Source organism: Oncorhynchus nerka, linkage group LG18, assembly GCF_034236695.1.
Source record: "Oncorhynchus nerka isolate Pitt River linkage group LG18, Oner_Uvic_2.0, whole genome shotgun sequence".
In the NCBI taxonomy this organism is placed as follows: Eukaryota; Metazoa; Chordata; class Actinopteri; order Salmoniformes; family Salmonidae; genus Oncorhynchus; species Oncorhynchus nerka.
The window spans coordinates 18,803,729-18,824,690 of NC_088413.1; the positions used below are offsets into that span (position 1 = coordinate 18,803,729).

The following is a 20,962-nucleotide window of genomic DNA, read 5'->3' on the forward strand; positions in this document are numbered from 1 at the left end:
GTAATTCATAGACAGAGCTATGTATGCATGACTGGTACTGTATGTAATTCATAGATAGAACTACAGTATGTATGACTGGTACTGTATGTAATTCATAGACAGAACTATGTATGTATGACTGGTACTGTATGTAATTCATAGACAGAACTACAGTATGTATGACTGGTACTGTATGTAATTCATAGACAGAACTACAGTATGTATGACTGGTACTGTATGTAATTCATAGACAGAGCTACAGTATGTATGACTGGTACTGTATGTAATTCATAGACAGAGCTACAGTATGTATGACTGGTACTGTATGTAATTCATAGACAGAGCTACAGTATGTATGACTGGTACTGTATGTAATTCATAGACAGAACTACAGTATGTATGACTGGTACTGTATGTAATTCATAGACAGAACTATGTATGTATGACTGGTACTGTATGTAATTCATAGACAGAACTACAGTATGTATGACTGGTACTGTATGTAATTCATAGACAGAACTATGTATGTATGACTGGTACTGTATGTAATTCATAGACAGAACTACAGTATGTATGACTGGTACTGTATGTAATTCATAGACAGAGCTATGTATGCATGACTGGTACTGTATGTAATTCATAGACAGAACTACAGTATGTATGACTGGTACTTTATGTAATTCATAGACAGAGCTATGTATGCATGACTGGTACTGTATGTAATTCATAGACAGAACTACAGTATGTATGACTGGTACTGTATGTAATTCATAGACAGAACTATGTATGTATGACTGGTACTGTATGTAATTCATAGACAGAACTACAGTATGTATGACTGGTACTGTATGTAATTCATAGACAGAACTACAGTATGTATGACTGGTACTGTATGTAATTCATAGACAGAGCTACAGTATGTATGACTGGTACTGTATGTAATTCATAGACAGAGCTACAGTATGTATGACTGGTACTGTATGTAATTCATAGACAGAGCTACAGTATGTATGACTGGTACTGTATGTAATTCATAGACAGAGCTACAGTATGTATGACTGGTACTGTATGTAATTCATAGACAGAACTACAGTATGTATGACTGGTACTGTATGTAATTCATAGACAGAACTATGTATGCATGACTGGTACTGTATGTAATTCATAGAAAGAACTACAGTATGTATGACTGGTATGACAGAACTATGTATGTATGACTGGTACTGTATGTAATTCATAGACATAACTATGTATGTATGACTGGTACTGTATGTAATTCATAGACAGAACTACAGTATGTATGACTGGTACTGTATGTAATTCATAGACAGAGCTATGTATGCATGACTGGTACTGTATGTAATTCATAGACAGAACTACAGTATGTATGACTGGTACTTTATGTAATTCATAGACAGAGCTATGTATGCATGACTGGTACTGTATGTAATTCATAGATAGAACTACAGTATGTATGACTGGTACTGTATGTAATTCATAGACAGAGCTACAGTATGTATGACTGGTACTGTATGTAATTCATAGACAGAACTATGTATGTATGACTGGTACTGTTTGTAATTCATAGACAAAACTACAGTATGTATGACTGGTACTGTATGTAATTCATAGACAGAACTATGTATGTATGACTGGTACTGTATGTAATTCATAGACAGAACTACAGTATGTATGACTGGTACTGTATGTAATTCATAGACAGAGCTATGTATGCATGACTGGTACTGTATGTAATTCATAGACAGAGCTACAGTATGTATGACTGGTACTGTATGTAATTCATAGACAGAGCTACAGTATGTATGACTGGTACTGTATGTAATTCATAGACAGAACTACAGTATGTATGACTGGTACTGTATGTAATTCATAGACAGAGCTACAGTATGTATGACTGGTACTGTATGTAATTCATAGACAGAGCTACAGTATGTATGACTGGTACTGTATGTAATTCATAGACAGAGCTACAGTATGTATGACTGGTACTGTATGTAATTCATAGACAGAACTACAGTATGTATGACTGGTACTGTATGTAATTCATAGACAGAGCTACAGTATGTATGACTGGTACTGTATGTAATTCATAGACAGAAATATGTATGTATGACTGGTACTGTATGTAATTCATAGACAGAACTACAGTATGTATGACTGGTACTGTATGTAATTCATAGACAGAACTACAGTATGTATGACTGGTACTGTATGTAATTCATAGACAGAGCTACAGTATGTATGACTGGTACTGTATGTAATTCATAGACAGAGCTACAGTATGTATGACTGGTACTGTATGTAATTCATAGACAGAACTACAGTATGTATGACTGGTACTGTATGTAATTCATAGAAAGAACTACAATATGTATGACTGGTACTGTATGTAATTCATAGACAGAACTATGTATGTATGACTGGTACTGTATGTAATTCATAGACATAACTATGTATGTATGACTGGTACTGTATGTAATTCATAGACAGAACTACAGTATGTATGACTGGTACTGTATGTAATTCATAGACAGAGCTATGTATGCATGACTGGTACTGTATGTAATTCATAGATAGAACTACAGTATGTATGACTGGTACTGTATGTAATTCATAGACAGAGCTACAGTATGTATGACTGGTACTGTATGTAATTCATAGACAGAACTATGTATGTATGACTGGTACTGTATGTAATTCATAGACAGAACTACAGTATGTATGACTGGTACTGTATGTAATTCATAGACAGAACTATGTATGTATGACTGGTACTGTATGTAATTCATAGACAGAACTACAGTATGTATGACTGGTACTGTATGTAATTCATAGACAGAGCTATGTATGCATGACTGGTACTGTATGTAATTCATAGACAGAACTACAGTATGTATGACTGGTACTGTATGTAATTCATAGACAGAGCTACAGTATGTATGACTGGTACTGTATGTAATTCATAGACAGAGCTACAGTATGTATGACTGGTACTGTATGTAATTCATAGACAGAGCTACAGTATGTATGACTGGTACTGTATGTAATTCATAGACAGAACTACAGTATGTATGACTGGTACTGTATGTAATTCATAGACAGAACTACAGTATGTATGACTGGTACTGTATGTAATTCATAGACAGAGCTACAGTATGTATGACTGGTACTGTATGTAATTCATAGACAGAGCTACAGTATGTATGACTGGTACTGTATGTAATTCATAGACAGAGCTACAGTATGTATGACTGGTACTGTATGTAATTCATAGACAGAACTACAGTATGTATGACTGGTACTGTATGTAATTCATAGACAGAGCTACAGTATGTATGACTGGTACTGTATGTAATTCATAGACAGAACTACAGTATGTATGACTGGTACTTTATGTAATTCATAGACAGAGCTATGTATGCATGACTGGTACTGTATGTAATTCATAGATAGAACTACAGTATGTATGACTGGTACTGTATGTAATTCATAGACAGAGCTACAGTATGTATGACTGGTACTGTATGTAATTCATAGACAGAACTATGTATGTATGACTGGTACTGTATGTAATTCATAGACAGAACTACAGTATGTACGACTGGTACTGTATGTAATTCATAGACAGAACTATGTATGTATGACTGGTACTGTATGTAATTCATAGACAGAACTACAGTATGTATGACTGGTACTGTATGTAATTCATAGACAGAGCTATGTATGCATGACTGGTACTGTATGTAATTCATAGACTGAACTACAGTATGTATGACTGGTACTGTATGTAATTCATAGACAGAACTATGTATGCATGACTGGTACTGTATGTAATTCATAGAAAGAACTACAGTATGTATGACTGGTACTGTATGTAATTCATAGACAGAACTATGTATGTATGACTGGTACTGTATGTAATTGATAGACAGAACTACAGTATGTATGACTGGTACTGTATGTAATTCATAGACAGAGCTATGTATGCATGACTGGTACTGTATGTAATTCATAGACAGAACTACAGTATGTATGACTGGTACTTTATGTAATTCATAGACAGAGCTATGTATGCATGACTGGTACTGTATGTAATTCATAGATATAACTACAGTATGTATGACTGGTACTGTATGTAATTCATAGACAGAGCTACAGTATGTATGACTGGTACTGTATGTAATTCAAAGACAGAACTATGCATGGCTGGTACTGTATGTAATTCATAGACAGAGCTACAGTATATATGACTGGTACTGTATGTAATTCATAGACAGAACTACAGTATGTATGACTGGTACTGTATGTAATTCATAGACAGAACTACAGTATGTATGACTGGTACTGTATGTAATTCATAGACATAACTATGTATGTATGACTGGTACTGTATGTAATTCATAGACAGAACTACAGTATGTATGACTGGTACTGTATGTAATTCATAGACAGAGCTATGTATGCATGACTGGTACTGTATGTAATTCATAGACAGAACTACAGTATGTATGACTGGTACTGTATGTAATTCATAGACAGAGCTACAGTATGTATGACTGGTACTGTATGTAATTCATAGACAGAGCTACAGTATGTATGACTGCTACTGTATGTAATTCATAGACAGAGCTACAGTATGTATGACTGGTACTGTATGTAATTCATAGACAGAGCTACAGTATGTATGACTGGTACTGTATGTAATTCATAGACAGAACTACAGTATGTATGACTGGTACTGTATGTAATTCATAGACAGAGCTACAGTATGTATGACTGGTACTGTATGTAATTCATAGACAGAACTATGTATGCATGACTGGTACTGTATGTAATTCATAGAAAGAACTACAGTATGTATGACTGGTACTGTATGTAATTCATAGACAGAACTATGTATGTATGACTGGTACTGTATGTAATTGATAGACAGAACTACAGTATGTATGACTGGTACTGTATGTAATTCATAGACAGAGCTATGTATGCATGACTGGTACTGTATGTAATTCATAGACAGAACTACAGTATGTATGACTGGTACTTTATGTAATTCATAGACAGAGCTATGTATGCATGACTGGTACTGTATGTAATTCATAGATATAACTACAGTATGTATGACTGGTACTGTATGTAATTCATAGACAGAGCTACATTATGTATGACTGGTACTGTATGTAATTCAAAGACAGAACTATGCATGGCTGGTACTGTATGTAATTCATAGACAGAGCTACAGTATATATGACTGGTACTGTATGTAATTCATAGACAGAACTACAGTATGTATGACTGGTACTGTATGTAATTAATAGACATAACTATGTATGTATGACTGGTACTGTATGTAATTCATAGACAGAACTACAGTATGTATGACTGGTACTGTATGTAATTCATAGACAGAGCTATGTATGCATGACTGGTACTGTATGTAATTCATAGACAGAACTACAGTATGTATGACTGGTACTGTATGTAATTCATAGACAGAGCTATGTATGCATGACTGGTACTGTATGTAATTCATAGACAGAACTACAGTATGTATGACTGGTACTGTATGTAATTCATAGACAGAGCTACAGTATGTATGACTGGTACTGTATGTAATTCATAGACAGAGCTACAGTATGTATGACTGGTACTGTATGTAATTCATAGACAGAACTACAGTATGTATGACTGGTACTGTATGTAATTCATAGACAGAACTACAGTATGTATGACTGGTACTGTATGTAATTCATAGACAGAGCTACAGTATGTATGACTGGTACTGTATGTAATTCATAGACAGAACTACAGTATGTATGACTGGTACTGTATGTAATTCATAGACAGAACTACAGTATGTATGACTGGTACTGTATGTAATTCATAGACAGAACTACAGTATGTATGACTGGTACTGTATGTAATTCATAGACAGAGCTGCAGTATGTATGACTGGTACTGTATGTAATTCATAGACAGAGCTACAGTATGTATGACTGGTACTGTATGTAATTCATAGACAGAGCTACAGTATGTATGACTGGTACTGTATGTAATTCATAGACAGAACTACAGTATGTATGACTGGTACTGTATGTAATTCATAGACAGAACTACAGTATGTATGACTGGTACTGTATGTAATTCATAGACAGAGCTACAGTATGTATGACTGGTACTGTATGTAATTCATAGACAGAACTATGTATGCATGACTGGTACAGTATGTAATTCATAGAAAGAACTACAGTATGTATGACTGGTACTGTATGTAATTCATAGACATAACTATGTATGTATGACTGGTACTGTATGTAATTCATAGACAGAACTACAGTATGTATGACTGGTACTGTATGTAATTCATAGACAGAGCTATGTATGCATGACTGGTACTGTATGTAATTCATAGACAGAACTACAGTATGTATGACTGGTACTTTATGTAATTCATAGACAGAGCTATGTATGCATGACTGGTACTGTATGTAATTCATAGATAGAACTACAGTATGTATGACTGGTACTGTATGTAATTCATAGACAGAGCTACAGTATGTATGACTGGTACTGTATGTAATTCATAGACAGAACTATGTATGTATGACTGGTACTGTATGTAATTCATAGACAAAACTACAGTATGTTTGACTGGTACTGTATGTAATTCATAGACAGAACTATGTATGTATGACTGGTACTGTATGTAATTCATAGACAGAACTACAGTATGTATGACTGGTACTGTATGTAATTCATAGACAGAGCTATGTATGCATGACTGGTACTGTATGTAATTCATAGACAGAACTACAGTCTGTATGACTGGTACTGTATGTAATTCATAGACAGAGTTACAGTATGTATGACTGGTACTGTATGTAATTCATAGACAGAGCTACAGTATGTATGACTGGTACTGTATGTAATTCATAGACAGAGCTACAGTATGTATGACTGGTACTGTATGTAATTCATAGACAGAACTACAGTATGTATGACTGGTACTGTATGTAATTAATAGACAGAACTACAGTATGTATGACTGGTACTGTATGTAATGCATAGACAGAGCTACAGTATGTATGACTGGTACTGTATGTAATTCATAGACAGAACTATGTATGCATGACTGGTACTGTATGTAATTCATAGAAAGAACTACAGTATGTATGACTGGTACTGTATGTAATTCATAGACAGAACTATGTATGTATGACTGGTACTGTATGTAATTCATAGACAGAACTACAGTATGTATGACTGGTACTGTATGTAATTCATAGACAGAGCTATGTGTGCATGACTGGTACTGTATGTAATTCATAGACAGAACTACAGTATGTATGACTGGTACTTTATGTAATTCATAGACAGAGCTATGTATGCATGACTGGTACTGTATGTAATTCATAGATAGAACTACAGTATGTATGCCTGGTACTGTATGTAATTCATAGACAGATCTACAGTATGTATGACTGGTACTGTATGTAATTCAAAGACAGAACTATGCATGGCTGGTACTGTATGTAATTCATAGACAGAACTACAGTATGTGTGACTGGTACTGTATGTAATTCATAGACAGAACTATATATGACTGGTACAGTATGTAATTCATAGACAGAACTACAGTATGTAAGACTGGTACTGTATGTAATTCATAGACATAGTTATGTATGTCTGGTACTGTATGTAATTCATAGTTACAGTATGTATGACTGGTACTGTATGTAATTCATAGACAGAACTACAGTATGTAAGACTGGTACTGTATGTAATTCATAGTTACAGTTTGTAAGACTGGTACTGTATGTAATTCATAGACAGAACTACAGTATGTATGTCTGGTACTGTATGTAATTCATAGACAGAGTTATGTATGACTGGTACTGTATGTAATTCATAGACAGAACTACAGTATGTATGTCTGGTACTATATGTAATTCATAGACAGAACTACAGTATGTATGCCTGGTACTGTATGTAATTCATAGACAGAGTTATGTATGACTGGTACTGTATGTAATTCATAGCTACAGTATGTATGACTGGTACTGTATGTAATTCATAGACATGGCTATGTATTCAAGGACTGTCCATCCATGAGATCAAAATGATAGTTTTACCCATTTGAGTCTACACAGTGTTTGCAGTTCTGTGGTAGAACAAGCTTATATTTTGGGTCCTGATGAGGTTAGAAAGTTAAACTAAGCTCATGAGGCATTTACAGTAGAAGTTACATTCATGAAGAATGAATAGGTAAATATTATGTGTGTGTGTGTGTGTGTGCGCGTTTGTGCGTGTGTGTGTGTGTGTCTGCCTGTGTTTCTTTGCAGATGGAAGACTAAGACTCTACAGGCTGGCTGCTGTGTGTTTAGGAGTGCTGTGTGTTCTACAAGTCACTCTCAACATCTCCCTGCGGCTGGCTTTCTGTGAGTGAGGCTTTGTCCCAACTGATACCCCACTATCACAGTACTTTTGATATTGCACTATATAGGGAACAGGGTGCCATTTGGGACTGCGTACTGAACCTTTTTTCGGTCAAAGTCAAGCACTGCCAATAATGTGACAACAAAAACAAAAGAACTGCATCAGCTCTTCTTGAGTACACAAACCATGTCTACAGTGCATTCTGGAAGTATTCAGACATCCTCACATGTTGTTATGTTACAGACTTATTATAAAATTGATGAGGTGAAGAAAATATTGAATCAATCAACACACAATGACAATACCGCATAATGACAAAGTGAAAACAGGTTAATAGAATATTTTCCAAATGTATAAAAAAACAAAAACATAAATACCTTATTTACATAAGTATTCAGACCCTTCGCTGTGAGACTCGAAATTGAGCTCAGGTGCATCCTGTTTCCATTGATCTTCCTTGAGATGCTTGTACAACTTGATTGGAATCCACCTGTGGTAAATTCAATTGTTTGGACATGATTTGGAAGGAGTTGGGAAACACCAAGGCTCTTGCTATAACTGGCCGTCAGGGACGTGACAGGTGCTTCAACAAAAGTACTCTGACAGAACTCCAGAGTTCCTCTCTGGAGATGGGAGAACCTTCCAGATGGACAACCATCTATGCAGCACTCACCAATCTGGCCTTTATGGTGGAGTGGCCAGACGGAAGCCACTCCTCAGTAAAAGGCACATGACAGACAACGCAGGAATGGCTTCAGGACAAGACTCTGAATGTCCTTCAGTGGCCCAGTCAAAGCCTGGACTTGAACCCAATCGAACACCTCTGGAGAGACTTGAAAATAGCTGTGCAGCAATGCTCCACATCCAACCTGACAGAGGTTGAGAGGATATACAGAGAAACATGGGAGAAACTCCCCAAATACAGGTGTGCCAAGCTTGTAACCAATAATCATACCCAATAAGTCTCGAGGCTGTAATCGCTGCCAAAGGTGCTTCAACAAAGTACTGAGTAAAGGGTCTGAATAATAATAGTAAATTTGATATTTCTGTTTTATTATTTTTAATCTTTGAACTACCCATCCCGGATCCGGGAGAATTGTCAGCAACTACACTAATTAGCATAGCGCATTGGTCAAATAATCTTACTAGAAAATATTCATATTCATGAAAATCACAAGTGAAATATATTGGAACACAGCTTAGCCTTTTGTTAATCACCCTGTCATCTCAGATTTTCAAAATATGCTTTACAGCCAACGCTAGACAAGCATTTGTGTAAGTGTATCATAGACTAGCATAGCATTATGCCTTGCTAGCAGCAGGCAACCTTGTCACGAAAATCAGAAAAGCGATCAAATTAAATCGTTTACCTTTGATTAACTTCGGACGTTTTCACTCACGAGACTCCCAGGTAGATAGCCAAAGTAAATTTTTTCCCTAAATATTAATTTTGGAGGCGAAATAGTTCCGTTTGTTCTTCACGTTTGGCTGAGAAATCACCTGGAAATTGCGGTCACGACAACGCCGAAAAATATTCCAAATTAGCTCCATAATATTGACAGAAACATGGCAAACGTTGTTTATCGATAGCCTAGCATAGCGTTAAAATCCAAATTATATCCATAATATCGACAGAAACATGGAAACGTTTCTTGCAATCAATCCTCAAGGTGTTTTTCAAATATATTTTCGATAATATATCAACCGGGACAGTTGGCTTTTCAGTAGGACTGGGAGGAAAAATGGCTACCTCTCTCTTTCACGCAAGAATCACTCTGAGAGCCATCAGCTGGCCACTTACGCAATGTGTTCGTTTACGCTCATTCTTCAACATAAAGGCGTGAAACTACGTCTAAAGGCTGTAGACACCTTAGGGAAGACATAGAAAAAGGAATCTGGTTGATATCCCTTTCAATGGGCAATAGGGATGCATAGAAAGACAGGGGTTTCAAAATAAGGGTCACTTCCTGATTTTTCTCAGGACTTCGCCTGCAATATCAGTTCTGTTATACTCACAGACAATATTTTTACAGTTTTGGAAACTCTAGATTGTTTTCTATCCTAAGCTATCAATTATATGCATATTCTAGCATCTGGTCCTGAGAAATAGGCAGTTAACTTTGGGAACGTTATTTTTCCAAAAATAAAAATAGTGCCCCCTAGCTTAAAGCTGCACACATTTCTACAAAACTGTTTATGCTTTGTCATTATGGGGTTTAGATTGATGAGGGGAGAAAACAATTTAATACATTGTAGAATAAGGTTGTAAGAAAGTCAAAGGGTCTGAATACTTTCTGAATGCACAGTATAAGCCTGGGATGTCAACCATTTAAAGTTGGCCTTATTTGGAGTGACCATAGAATTCTATGTAAGTGACCTAACTGAGTAAAATATTTGCCTGCCATTAGGCCATGTCCTTTGCTAACCTAACATAACTAATGAAAGCCAAGTTTGATGTGTTTATCTTCTGACCATTTGGGCGGAAGTGTCTGGGAACGAGATTAGGTGTCATCTAAACTTAACTTTAGAGCGTGTTTCATACTTCAGCACAGCTTGTCCCCCTTTATATGTTTATATCTTATTCAACATAGTGGGTCATGTCACACTTGACATGGGTGATATTGTCACACAGTTAGGCCATGTTTATGAACCCTTTCTAAAGCATGACATATACTTAAAGATGCTAAATAACACATTTATGTAGTGTTTATGAAAGCATTACGAAGGCAGTATAAAAGCCTTCATAAGCTGAAGGTAATTTAAAGCGGGACCATGAAGGTCAGGCTATGTTATGAAGTTATTATTTGTGAGTATTAAAGATTAAATCCCGATCAGTGAAAGAATGATTGATCTAGCTAACTAGCAGATTTACATCAATCATCAACGTCAATGATCAGCTGATAGTCTGTCCTATTTTCCTGATGCCGATTATGTATTTTGTAACCAGTGGTGGAGTGATATTTGTTTATGACATCATCATGTCTCAATCAAGTTTGTACCGACAGATGGCCCCTTTTCAATCTCTTCATAGAATATACATGACATGCATCCTCAGATTACGTCTGACTATATCCACATTGTCTCAAAAACGTGTTATATTTAACACCTTCCTACACCACGTTAGGCATTCCTCATTTCAAAATAATCTCTAAACATCCATGTCAATCTTGAATGATAATTCATCACGTTTTACTGGTGAAATGTCCACACTGCATGCCAATCATCTCAGTCATTATCATGGGAATATGCATTTAGATATTATTGAATTACTGTTTTGTGAGGGAATTAACCAGGAGCTATATGTATCAATCCTTTCCAGATAACAGAGGCAATGAGACTGTGGAGAGAGACCAGCTACAGACCAGTTACAACACACTGACTGAAGAGAGAGACCAGCTACAGACCAGTTACAAAACCCTGACTGAAGAGAGAGACCAGCTAAAACCCATTTACAACATTCTGACTAAAGAGAGAGACCAGCTACAGACCAGTTACAACACCCTGACTAAAGAGAGAGACCAGCTACAGATCAGTTACAACACCCTGACTAAAGAGAGAGACCAGCTACAGATCAGTTACAACACCCTGACTAAAGAGAGAGACCAGCTACAGATGGATAGAGATGATCTCACGTCAAAGTTCTCTAATCTGAGTGAGTTTACCTGATAAATGATCATAACATCACATACAGTATCTAATATGCAGTGTTCGTATTCTACAATAATAGGTGCCGAATAACAAGATGGAAATATATGTTTTTGTGTTGTAGAACAAACCTGTCCTGAAGGCTGGCAGATTAAGTTGGAATCCAGTTGGTACTTCCTGTCTACTGAGACTAAAAGCTGGAAGGAGAGCAGACAGGACTGTCTGAAGAGAGGAGCAGACCTGGTGATCATAAACAGTGATTTGGAACAGGTGAGTGAGTGAGTGAGTGTGAGTGAGTGAGTAAGTGAGTGAGTGAGTGAGTGAGTGAGTGAGTGAGTGAGTGAGTGAGTGAGTGAGTGAGTGAGTGTGAGTGAGTGAGTGAGTGAGTGAGTGAGTGAGAGTGCGAGTGAGTGAGTGAGTGAGTGAGTGAGTGAGTGAGTGAGTGAGTGAGTGAGTGAGTGAGTGAGTGAGTGAGTGAGTGAGTGAGTGAGTGAGTGAGTGAGTGAGTGAGTGAGTGAGTGAGTGAGTGAGTGAGTGAGAGAATAAAACATGCCTTGGTCAGTAATGTATCTTTCAGTATTTAACACATGTAGTCTATAGTAGTTGACAATATCAGTATCTTTCTCACCAACAGGAGTTTCTCTTAAGCTTCAATAAGAGAGCCTGGATTGGTCTGACTGACTCTGTTACTGAGGGGGCCTGGAAATGGGTGGACGGCACCCCACTGACCATCCCAAGGTAAGAGACTACTGCTCTATAATAACAATAACCACATTGTAATGAGTAGGAATGATGATCCGTGTTGTTCATAATTCAAAGAACACAAGATGAGACTTGACCATCCAGGTGTGATAGAGACCTTTAGCAAATTACATGTTGCTTCAAATCATGTTCATCGATGTCATTCCACGAGCACTAAAGACATATCTTAAAATATAATTAAAAAATACAGATAAAGTGTTGGTTCTTGTTCCAAATAAGGCAATGCTCCTTTGGAAATCTGAAAAAACATGTCTGTATTTACATTGACACCTTTTATTTTTTATTTTTTTACACTGACACTCTTGCACTGAGTCTATGTCTTTTTAATTAGTATGTTTTATGTTATTTGCACTGGTTCTATGGACACTCACTAGACTCTACCCACACACTCACTAGACTCTACCCACACACTCACTAGACTCTACCCACACACTCACTAGACTCTACCCACACACTCACTAGACTCTACCCACACACTCACTAGACTCTACCCACACACTCACTAGACTCTACCCACACACTCACTAGACTCTACCCACACACTCACTAGACTCTACCCTCACACTCACTAGACTCTACCCACACACTCACTAGACTCTACCCACACACTCACTAGACTCTACCCACACACTCACTAGACTCTACCCACACACTCACTAGACTCTACCCACACACTCACTAGACTCTACCCACACACTCACTAGACTCTACCCTCACACTCACTAGACTCTACCCTCACACTCACTAGACTCTACCCACACACTCACTAGACTCTACCCACACACTCACTAGACTCTACCCACACACTCACTAGACTCTACCCACACACTCACTAGACTACCCACACACTCACTAGACTCACCCACACACTCACTAGACTCTACCCACACACTCACTAGACTCTACCCACACACTCACTAGACTCTACCCACACACTCACTAGACTCACACACACTCACTAGACTCTACCCACACACTCACTAGACTCTACCCACACACTCACTAGACTCTACCCACACACTCACTAGTCTCTACCCACACACTCACTAGACTCTACCCTCACACTCACTAGACTCTACCCACACACTCACTAGTCTCTACCCACACACTCACTAGACTCTACCCACACACTCACTAGTCTCACTCACTAGTCTCTACCCACACACTCACTAGACTCTACCCACACACTCACTAGACTCTACCCACACACTCACTAGACTCTACCCACACACTCACTAGACTCTACCCACACACTCACTAGACTCACTAGACTCTACCCACACACTCACTAGACTCTACCCACACACTCACTAGACTCTACCCACACACTCACTAGACTCTACCCACACACTCACTAGACTCTACCCACACACTCACTAGACTCTACCCACACACTCACTAGACTCTACCCACACACTCACTAGACTCTACCCACACACTCACTAGACTCTACCCACACACTCACTAGACTCTACCCACACACTCACTAGTCTCTACCACACACACTCACTAGACTCTACCCTCACACTCACTAGACTCTACCCACACACTCACTAGTCTCTACCCACACACTCACTAGACTCTACCCACACACTCACTAGTCTCTACCCACACACTCACTAGTCTCTACCCACACACTCACTAGACTCTACCCACACACTCACTAGACTCTACCCACACACTCACTAGACTCTACCCCACACTCACACTAGACTCTACCCACACTCACTAGACTCTACCCACACACTCACACTACCCACACACTCACTAGACTCTACCCACACACTCACTAGACTCTACCCACACACTCACTAGACTCTACCCACACACTCACTAGACTCTACCCACACACTCACTAGACTCTACCCACACACTCACTAGACTCTACCCACACACTCACCCACACACTCACTAGACTCTACCCACACACTCACTAGACTCTACCCACACACTCACTAGACTCTACCCACACACTCACTAGACTCTACCCTCACACTCACTAGACTCTACCCACACACTCACTAGACTCTACCCACACACTCACTAGACTCTACCCACACACTCACTAGACTCTACCCACACACTCACTAGACTCTACCCACACACTCACTAGACTCTCTCACTAGACTCTACCCACACTCACTAGACTCTACCCACACACTCACTAGACTCTACCCACACACTCACTAGACTCTACCCACACACTCACTAGACTCACCCACACACTCACTAGACTCTACCCACACACTCACTAGACTCTACCCACACACTCACTAGACTCTACCCCACACTCACACACTAGACTCTACCCACACACTCACTAGACTCTACCCCACACTCACTCTACCCACACACTCACTAGACTCTACCCACACACTCACTAGACCACACTCACACTCACACTCACTAGACTCTACCCACACACTCACTAGACTCTACCCACACACTCACTAGACTCTACCCACCACTCACACTCTACCCACACACTCACTAGTCTCTACCCACACACTCACTAGACTCTACCCACACACTCACTAGACTCTACCCACACACTCACTAGACTCTACCCCACACTCACTAGACTCTACCCACACACTCACTAGTCTCTACCCACACACTCACTAGACTCTACCCACACACCCACACACTCACTAGACTCTACCCACACACTCACTAGACTCTACCCACACACTCACTAGACTCTACCCACACACTCACTAGACTCTACCCACACACTCACTAGACTCTACCCACACACTCACTAGACTCTCACCTCACACACTCACTAGACTCTACCCACACACTCACCTCTACCCACACACTCACTAGTCTCTACCCACACACTCACTAGACTCTACCCACACACTCACTAGACTCACTAGTCTCTACCCCACACACACTCACTACCCACACACTCACTAGACTCTACCCACACTCACTACCCACACACTCACTAGACTCTACCCACACACTCACCCACACACTCACTAGACTCTACCCACACACTCACACTCACTAGACTCTACCCACACACTCACTAGACTCTACCCACACACTCACTAGACTCTACCCACACACTCACTAGACTCTACCCACACACTCACTAGACTCTACCCACACACTCACTAGACTCTACCCACACACTCACTAGACTCTACCCACACACTCACTAGACTCTACCCACACACTCACTAGACTCTACCCACACACTCACTAGACTCTACCCACACACTCACTAGACTCTACCCACACACTCACTAGACTCTACCCACACACTCACACACACTCACTCACTAGACTCTACCCACACACTCACTAGACTCTACCCACACACTCACTAGACTCTACCCACACACTCACACTCCCACACACTCACTAGACTCTACCCACACACTCACTAGACTCTACCCATACACTCACTAGACTCTACCCACACACTCACTAGACTCCACCCACACACTCACTAGTCTCTACCCACACACTCACTAGACTCTACCCATACACTCACTAGACTCTATCCACACACCCTAAACCCCCTAGAAATAGTATTTAACACGTCCACACACGCACACACACTTTCACATTCTTTCACATTCTTCACACTCACCCTGCAACTCTGTTTATTATCTATCCTAATTGCTTGGTCACTTTTTATTTTGTGTTTAATATTTTCATTTTTTTATTTAGCAAAGTTTTCTTAATTTATTTCTTACTATTTAACTCTGCATTGTTGGGAAAGGACCCATAACTAAGCATTTCATGGTAAAGTCTACACCTGTTGTATTCAGCGCATGTGACAAATCACAATGTTTATTATTTTCTTTTCTCTGTCTTGTTTACCCTGTAGTTACTGGTACTCACAGCAGCCTGATAATGGTGGTGACAACCCAGCAAATGGTGAGGAGGACTGTGTTGAGCTGAACACAGAAACCTGGCTTCCTGTAAAGGCATGGAATGACCAGTCATGTTTAGACAATCGTTACTGGATTTGTGAGAAAGTGGTTTAACATCACCATGACAACAGAGGAGGCTGGTGGGAGGACGTGCACACATACAGCACCTTACAGTGCACACAACTTCATTCTCTCTCTCTAAGACACACACACACCAACACACTGCTGGTACTGTACTGAGGGGCAAACAACCTGATAATGGTTGTGAACCAGAATATATTGTAACTAGGACTGTGCTGATGTTAATATTGGGAATTTTGTATATAAATATTCTGACATAGCATTTACCTCTCAACATAACTGGATTTGTGAAGAGTTATACAGTAGCTCATTATATAGTAGTGCTACAGTGCTAATGCATCTCTCTCTCTGGTTAAACAGTGTGTAGACATACTGTCATATGTAAAATGCTTGTATTCATTGTTTAAATAGAAACATATTATGTGATTTGCCATAATGTGATTTTTTCATAGTCAATTATTAGCATAAACGACTTTAGTAGGAAGATGAACTAAGGCTCAGATTAAGTAAGAAAGGAACCTAGCAGGTTTACCAGCTTCCTGATTGAATGTGATTGGATTGTTAAAACAATGTGAATTGCAGTTGGACAGACAGAAGGCAGAACAGTACTGAGAGGATACATGCTGCACGCAGGCAAACGCACACACAGACACACACACAGACACAAACACAGACAGACATACAGACACACGCACAAAAACAGACACAGACACAAACACAGACAGACACACAGACACACACACAGACAAACACACAGACACACACAAAGACACATGTGTGAAGTTCCCCTTTTCTGATAAAGATGCAGACAGATGTCCCACACACACCTCTGAATAACTCTTCACACTGATGTCACACACAGACAGCATAGATAAAAGAAAAGTGTCCCTATCGATGGCATAGAGAGAGATAGAGTCATAATGTGAACTCCATTTGAAGGTTGGGGAAGCCGCAAACAGAACAGTCAAAGTGATAGGATGAAAGGCTGCACTTTTCACTACTTGTTGTCATGCAGCTATCATGTTATATCACTGTGTTTAGAATATCCTGTCATGTTTAACTTCCTGAGTGAATGTGATTGGATACTTTAAAAACTGTAGTGGACAACAGACAGAGATCAGAGAGGTAACTGGTAGAGATGCACATCTGAGCAACTACTCAACTACTAGTCACTGAAGTTAGAATCATACAGTAGATATTACCATTAGGAGTCAGTTAGAAAGGTAATCATACAGTAGATATTACCATTAGGAGTCAGTTAGAAAAGTAATGATACAGCAGATATTACCATTAGGAGTCAGTTAGAAAGGTAATCATACAGTAGATATTACCATTAGGAGTCATTTAGAAAGGTAATCATACAGTAGATATTACCATTAGGAGACAGTTAGAAAGTAATCATACAGTAGATATTACCATTAGGAGTCAGTTAGAAAGGTAATCATACAGTAGATATTACCATTAGGAGTCAGTTAGAAAGGTAATCATACAGTAGATATTACCATTAGGAGTCAGTTAGAAAGGTAATCACACAGTAGATATTACCATTAGGAGTCAGTTAGAAAGGTAATCATACAGTAGATATTACCATTAGGAGTCAGTTAGAAAGGTAATCATACAGTAGATATTACCATTAGGAGTCAGTTAGAAAGGTAATCATACAGTAGATATTACCATTAGGAGTCATTCAGAAAGGTAATCATACAGTAGATATTACCATTAGGAGTCAGTCAGAAAGGTAATGATACAGTTTGTTTCTAAACTATGACATGGCATTGCTTCTATAAAATCAACATTGTGAGGATGCTGTGTTCTGTGTTGTGTTCTGTGTATTGGCCATAGAGACTATAACACATTAACATTTAAACTTAGGTTAACAGAAAGAAGAAAACATTAAGGTAATATGTAAATGTTTTAGCTTTGCTTTCGGGCTCTTATCCCCTAATCTGAAAAAACATGTGCAAACTCTACACTTGGTGCCAATGCTTAGCTAGTCTTACTAACAATATTTCTGGTCTGATATCAATCATCGTTTTCACACTGACCACATTAATTAAGCTTTCAGCTAATATAAGACACTTATATGTACCTAAATGTTTAAAATCTATATTAACTCTTAGAATTGATTTGAATAACACGCCCTCCAGTTTAACTGGATGTTGTCCCGCATGCGGGAGGCCGATCCCTGACATGAATAGACTGTTTAGAGGGAATTGGACAAAGCTGAAACCGATACAGTTTTGTGACTGATCCAAAAGGCTGCAAATAATCTATAGGCAAAAATGAATTACAACAAAATGATCATACCATGTAGCATGTAAATGCATGTACTCCCAGTTAATTACACAATCTTAGGGAAAATGTTCATGTACAACAAACAGTTGTAGATGATAATATAATAAACACATTTAAACAAGATGTGGATTTGACCTATATGTAGATATTTCTGTAATTTCTCACAAATCCAGCGCATCATGTGGTTGCACAGTGCATCGTTCAAGTTGGCCAAAACGCCGACCACTCTTTCAGTACCAAGAGACAACTAACACACCGCGTCCACAATATTGGTTTTCAGATATTCAGATTCTGGATTGCGTTCCAATAATCTCTTCTTTCTGCTGAAGTGTACGCTCATCTACTATTTCCCATAAATCTAAAAGCCTTGGGTCGGTGTAGGCATGTGGGCTAGAGGGAAATCCCATATACTGGTGATTTCCTATCAAATGCATAAAGGGAAGTGAACAAGCGCACACTTCTGGAGAAAATGTTGAATATTGGAAACCACCGCTCGCCTCATTCTCAACACGCATTGGGAGAGAATATCCAAGGTCCCTCCCCTCAGAAGTTTTCAAGGACAGGCAGCGGCGACCCCGTCATTCAGGGCAGGTGGGGCAGAGCTTTAATTTTAGCATGAATTCTTGTCACATATCAGATAATTCTTCTCTCCCTTGCTTTCTCTCTCTCTCTGTCTCTCTGTCTCTCTCTCTCTCTCTCTCTCTCTGTCTCTCTCTCTCCCCTCTCTCTCCTCTATTCTGACCTCTCCCTCATGTCACATATCAGTTAATTCATGTTATACAGTGCCTTACAAAAGTATTCATCCCCTTTGGTGTTTTTCCTGTTCTTGTTACATTACAACCTGTAATTTAAATGGTTTTTATTTGGATGTCATGGTGATGGACATACACAAAATAGTCCAAATTGGTGAAGTGAAATGAAAAAAATTACTTGTTTCAAAGAAATAAAAAACTGAAAAGTGGTGCATGCATTATGTACTGCAGTCTACCTGTGTGCAATCTTTGTGCCACATGATCTCAGTTTATATACACATCTGTTCTGAAAGGCCCCAGAGATGCATCATGAAGACCAAGGACCTCTCCAAACAGGTCAGGAACAAAGTTGTGGAGGAGTACAGATCAACCAAAAATTTTACCTGAAACATCCCACGGAGCACCATTAAATCCATTATTAAAAAATGGAAAGAATATGACACCACAACAAACCTGCCAAGAGAGGGCCACCCACCAAAACTCATGGACCAGGTAAGGAGAGCATTAAGTGGGTTTGTGCCCATAGGCGACGTTGTTGCCAGTGACGTCTGTTGAGAACCTGCCTTATGTCATGACGTGGCCCTCTTTGGGTATAGTGAGTACCATCCCCCTCTCTCTCCCTTTCTCTCCCTCCCTCCTACACCCACGTTCAGTTATCCAGTCGGGGAACGGGGTACCCCTCGCCAACAGCCTGTGAAATTGCAAGGTGCCAAATTCAAACAACATAATAATTCAAATTTCTCAAACATACAAGTATTGGGCACCATTTTAAAGACAGAATTCTCCTTAATCCAACCACAGTGTCTGATTTCAAAAAGGCTTTACAGCGAAAGCACACCAAATGATTATGTTAGGTCACCACCAAGTAACAGAAAAACACAGCCATTTTTCCAGCCAAAGAGAGGTCACAAAAATCAGAAATAGATTAAAAAACGAATCACTAACCTGTGATGATCTTCATCAGATGACACTCATAGGACTTCATGTTACACAATATATGTATGTTTTGTTCGATAAAGTGCATATTTATATGCAAAAATCTAATTTTACATTTGCATGTTATGTTCAGTAGTTCCAAAACATGCAGTGATTTTGCAG

The 20,962-nt window shown here is 39.0% G+C and overlaps 1 protein-coding gene across 1 annotated transcript in view; it reads left to right on the plus strand.

Moving 5' to 3' along the window:
• Positions 1-20,089, plus strand: part of LOC135561788 (C-type lectin domain family 4 member M-like) — a 41,214-nt gene extending 21,125 nt beyond the window's left edge. The window contains exons 2-6 of the mRNA XM_065003638.1: positions 8,343-8,438; positions 11,756-12,088; positions 12,206-12,351; positions 12,716-12,819; positions 16,691-20,089. Coding sequence (XP_064859710.1) covers positions 8,343-8,438; positions 11,756-12,088; positions 12,206-12,351; positions 12,716-12,819; positions 16,691-16,850 — 839 coding nt within the window. The 3' untranslated portion in view covers positions 16,851-20,089. The remainder of the gene's footprint in view (positions 1-8,342; positions 8,439-11,755; positions 12,089-12,205; positions 12,352-12,715; positions 12,820-16,690) is intronic.
• The last annotated feature ends 873 nt before the right edge of the window (positions 20,090-20,962 follow it).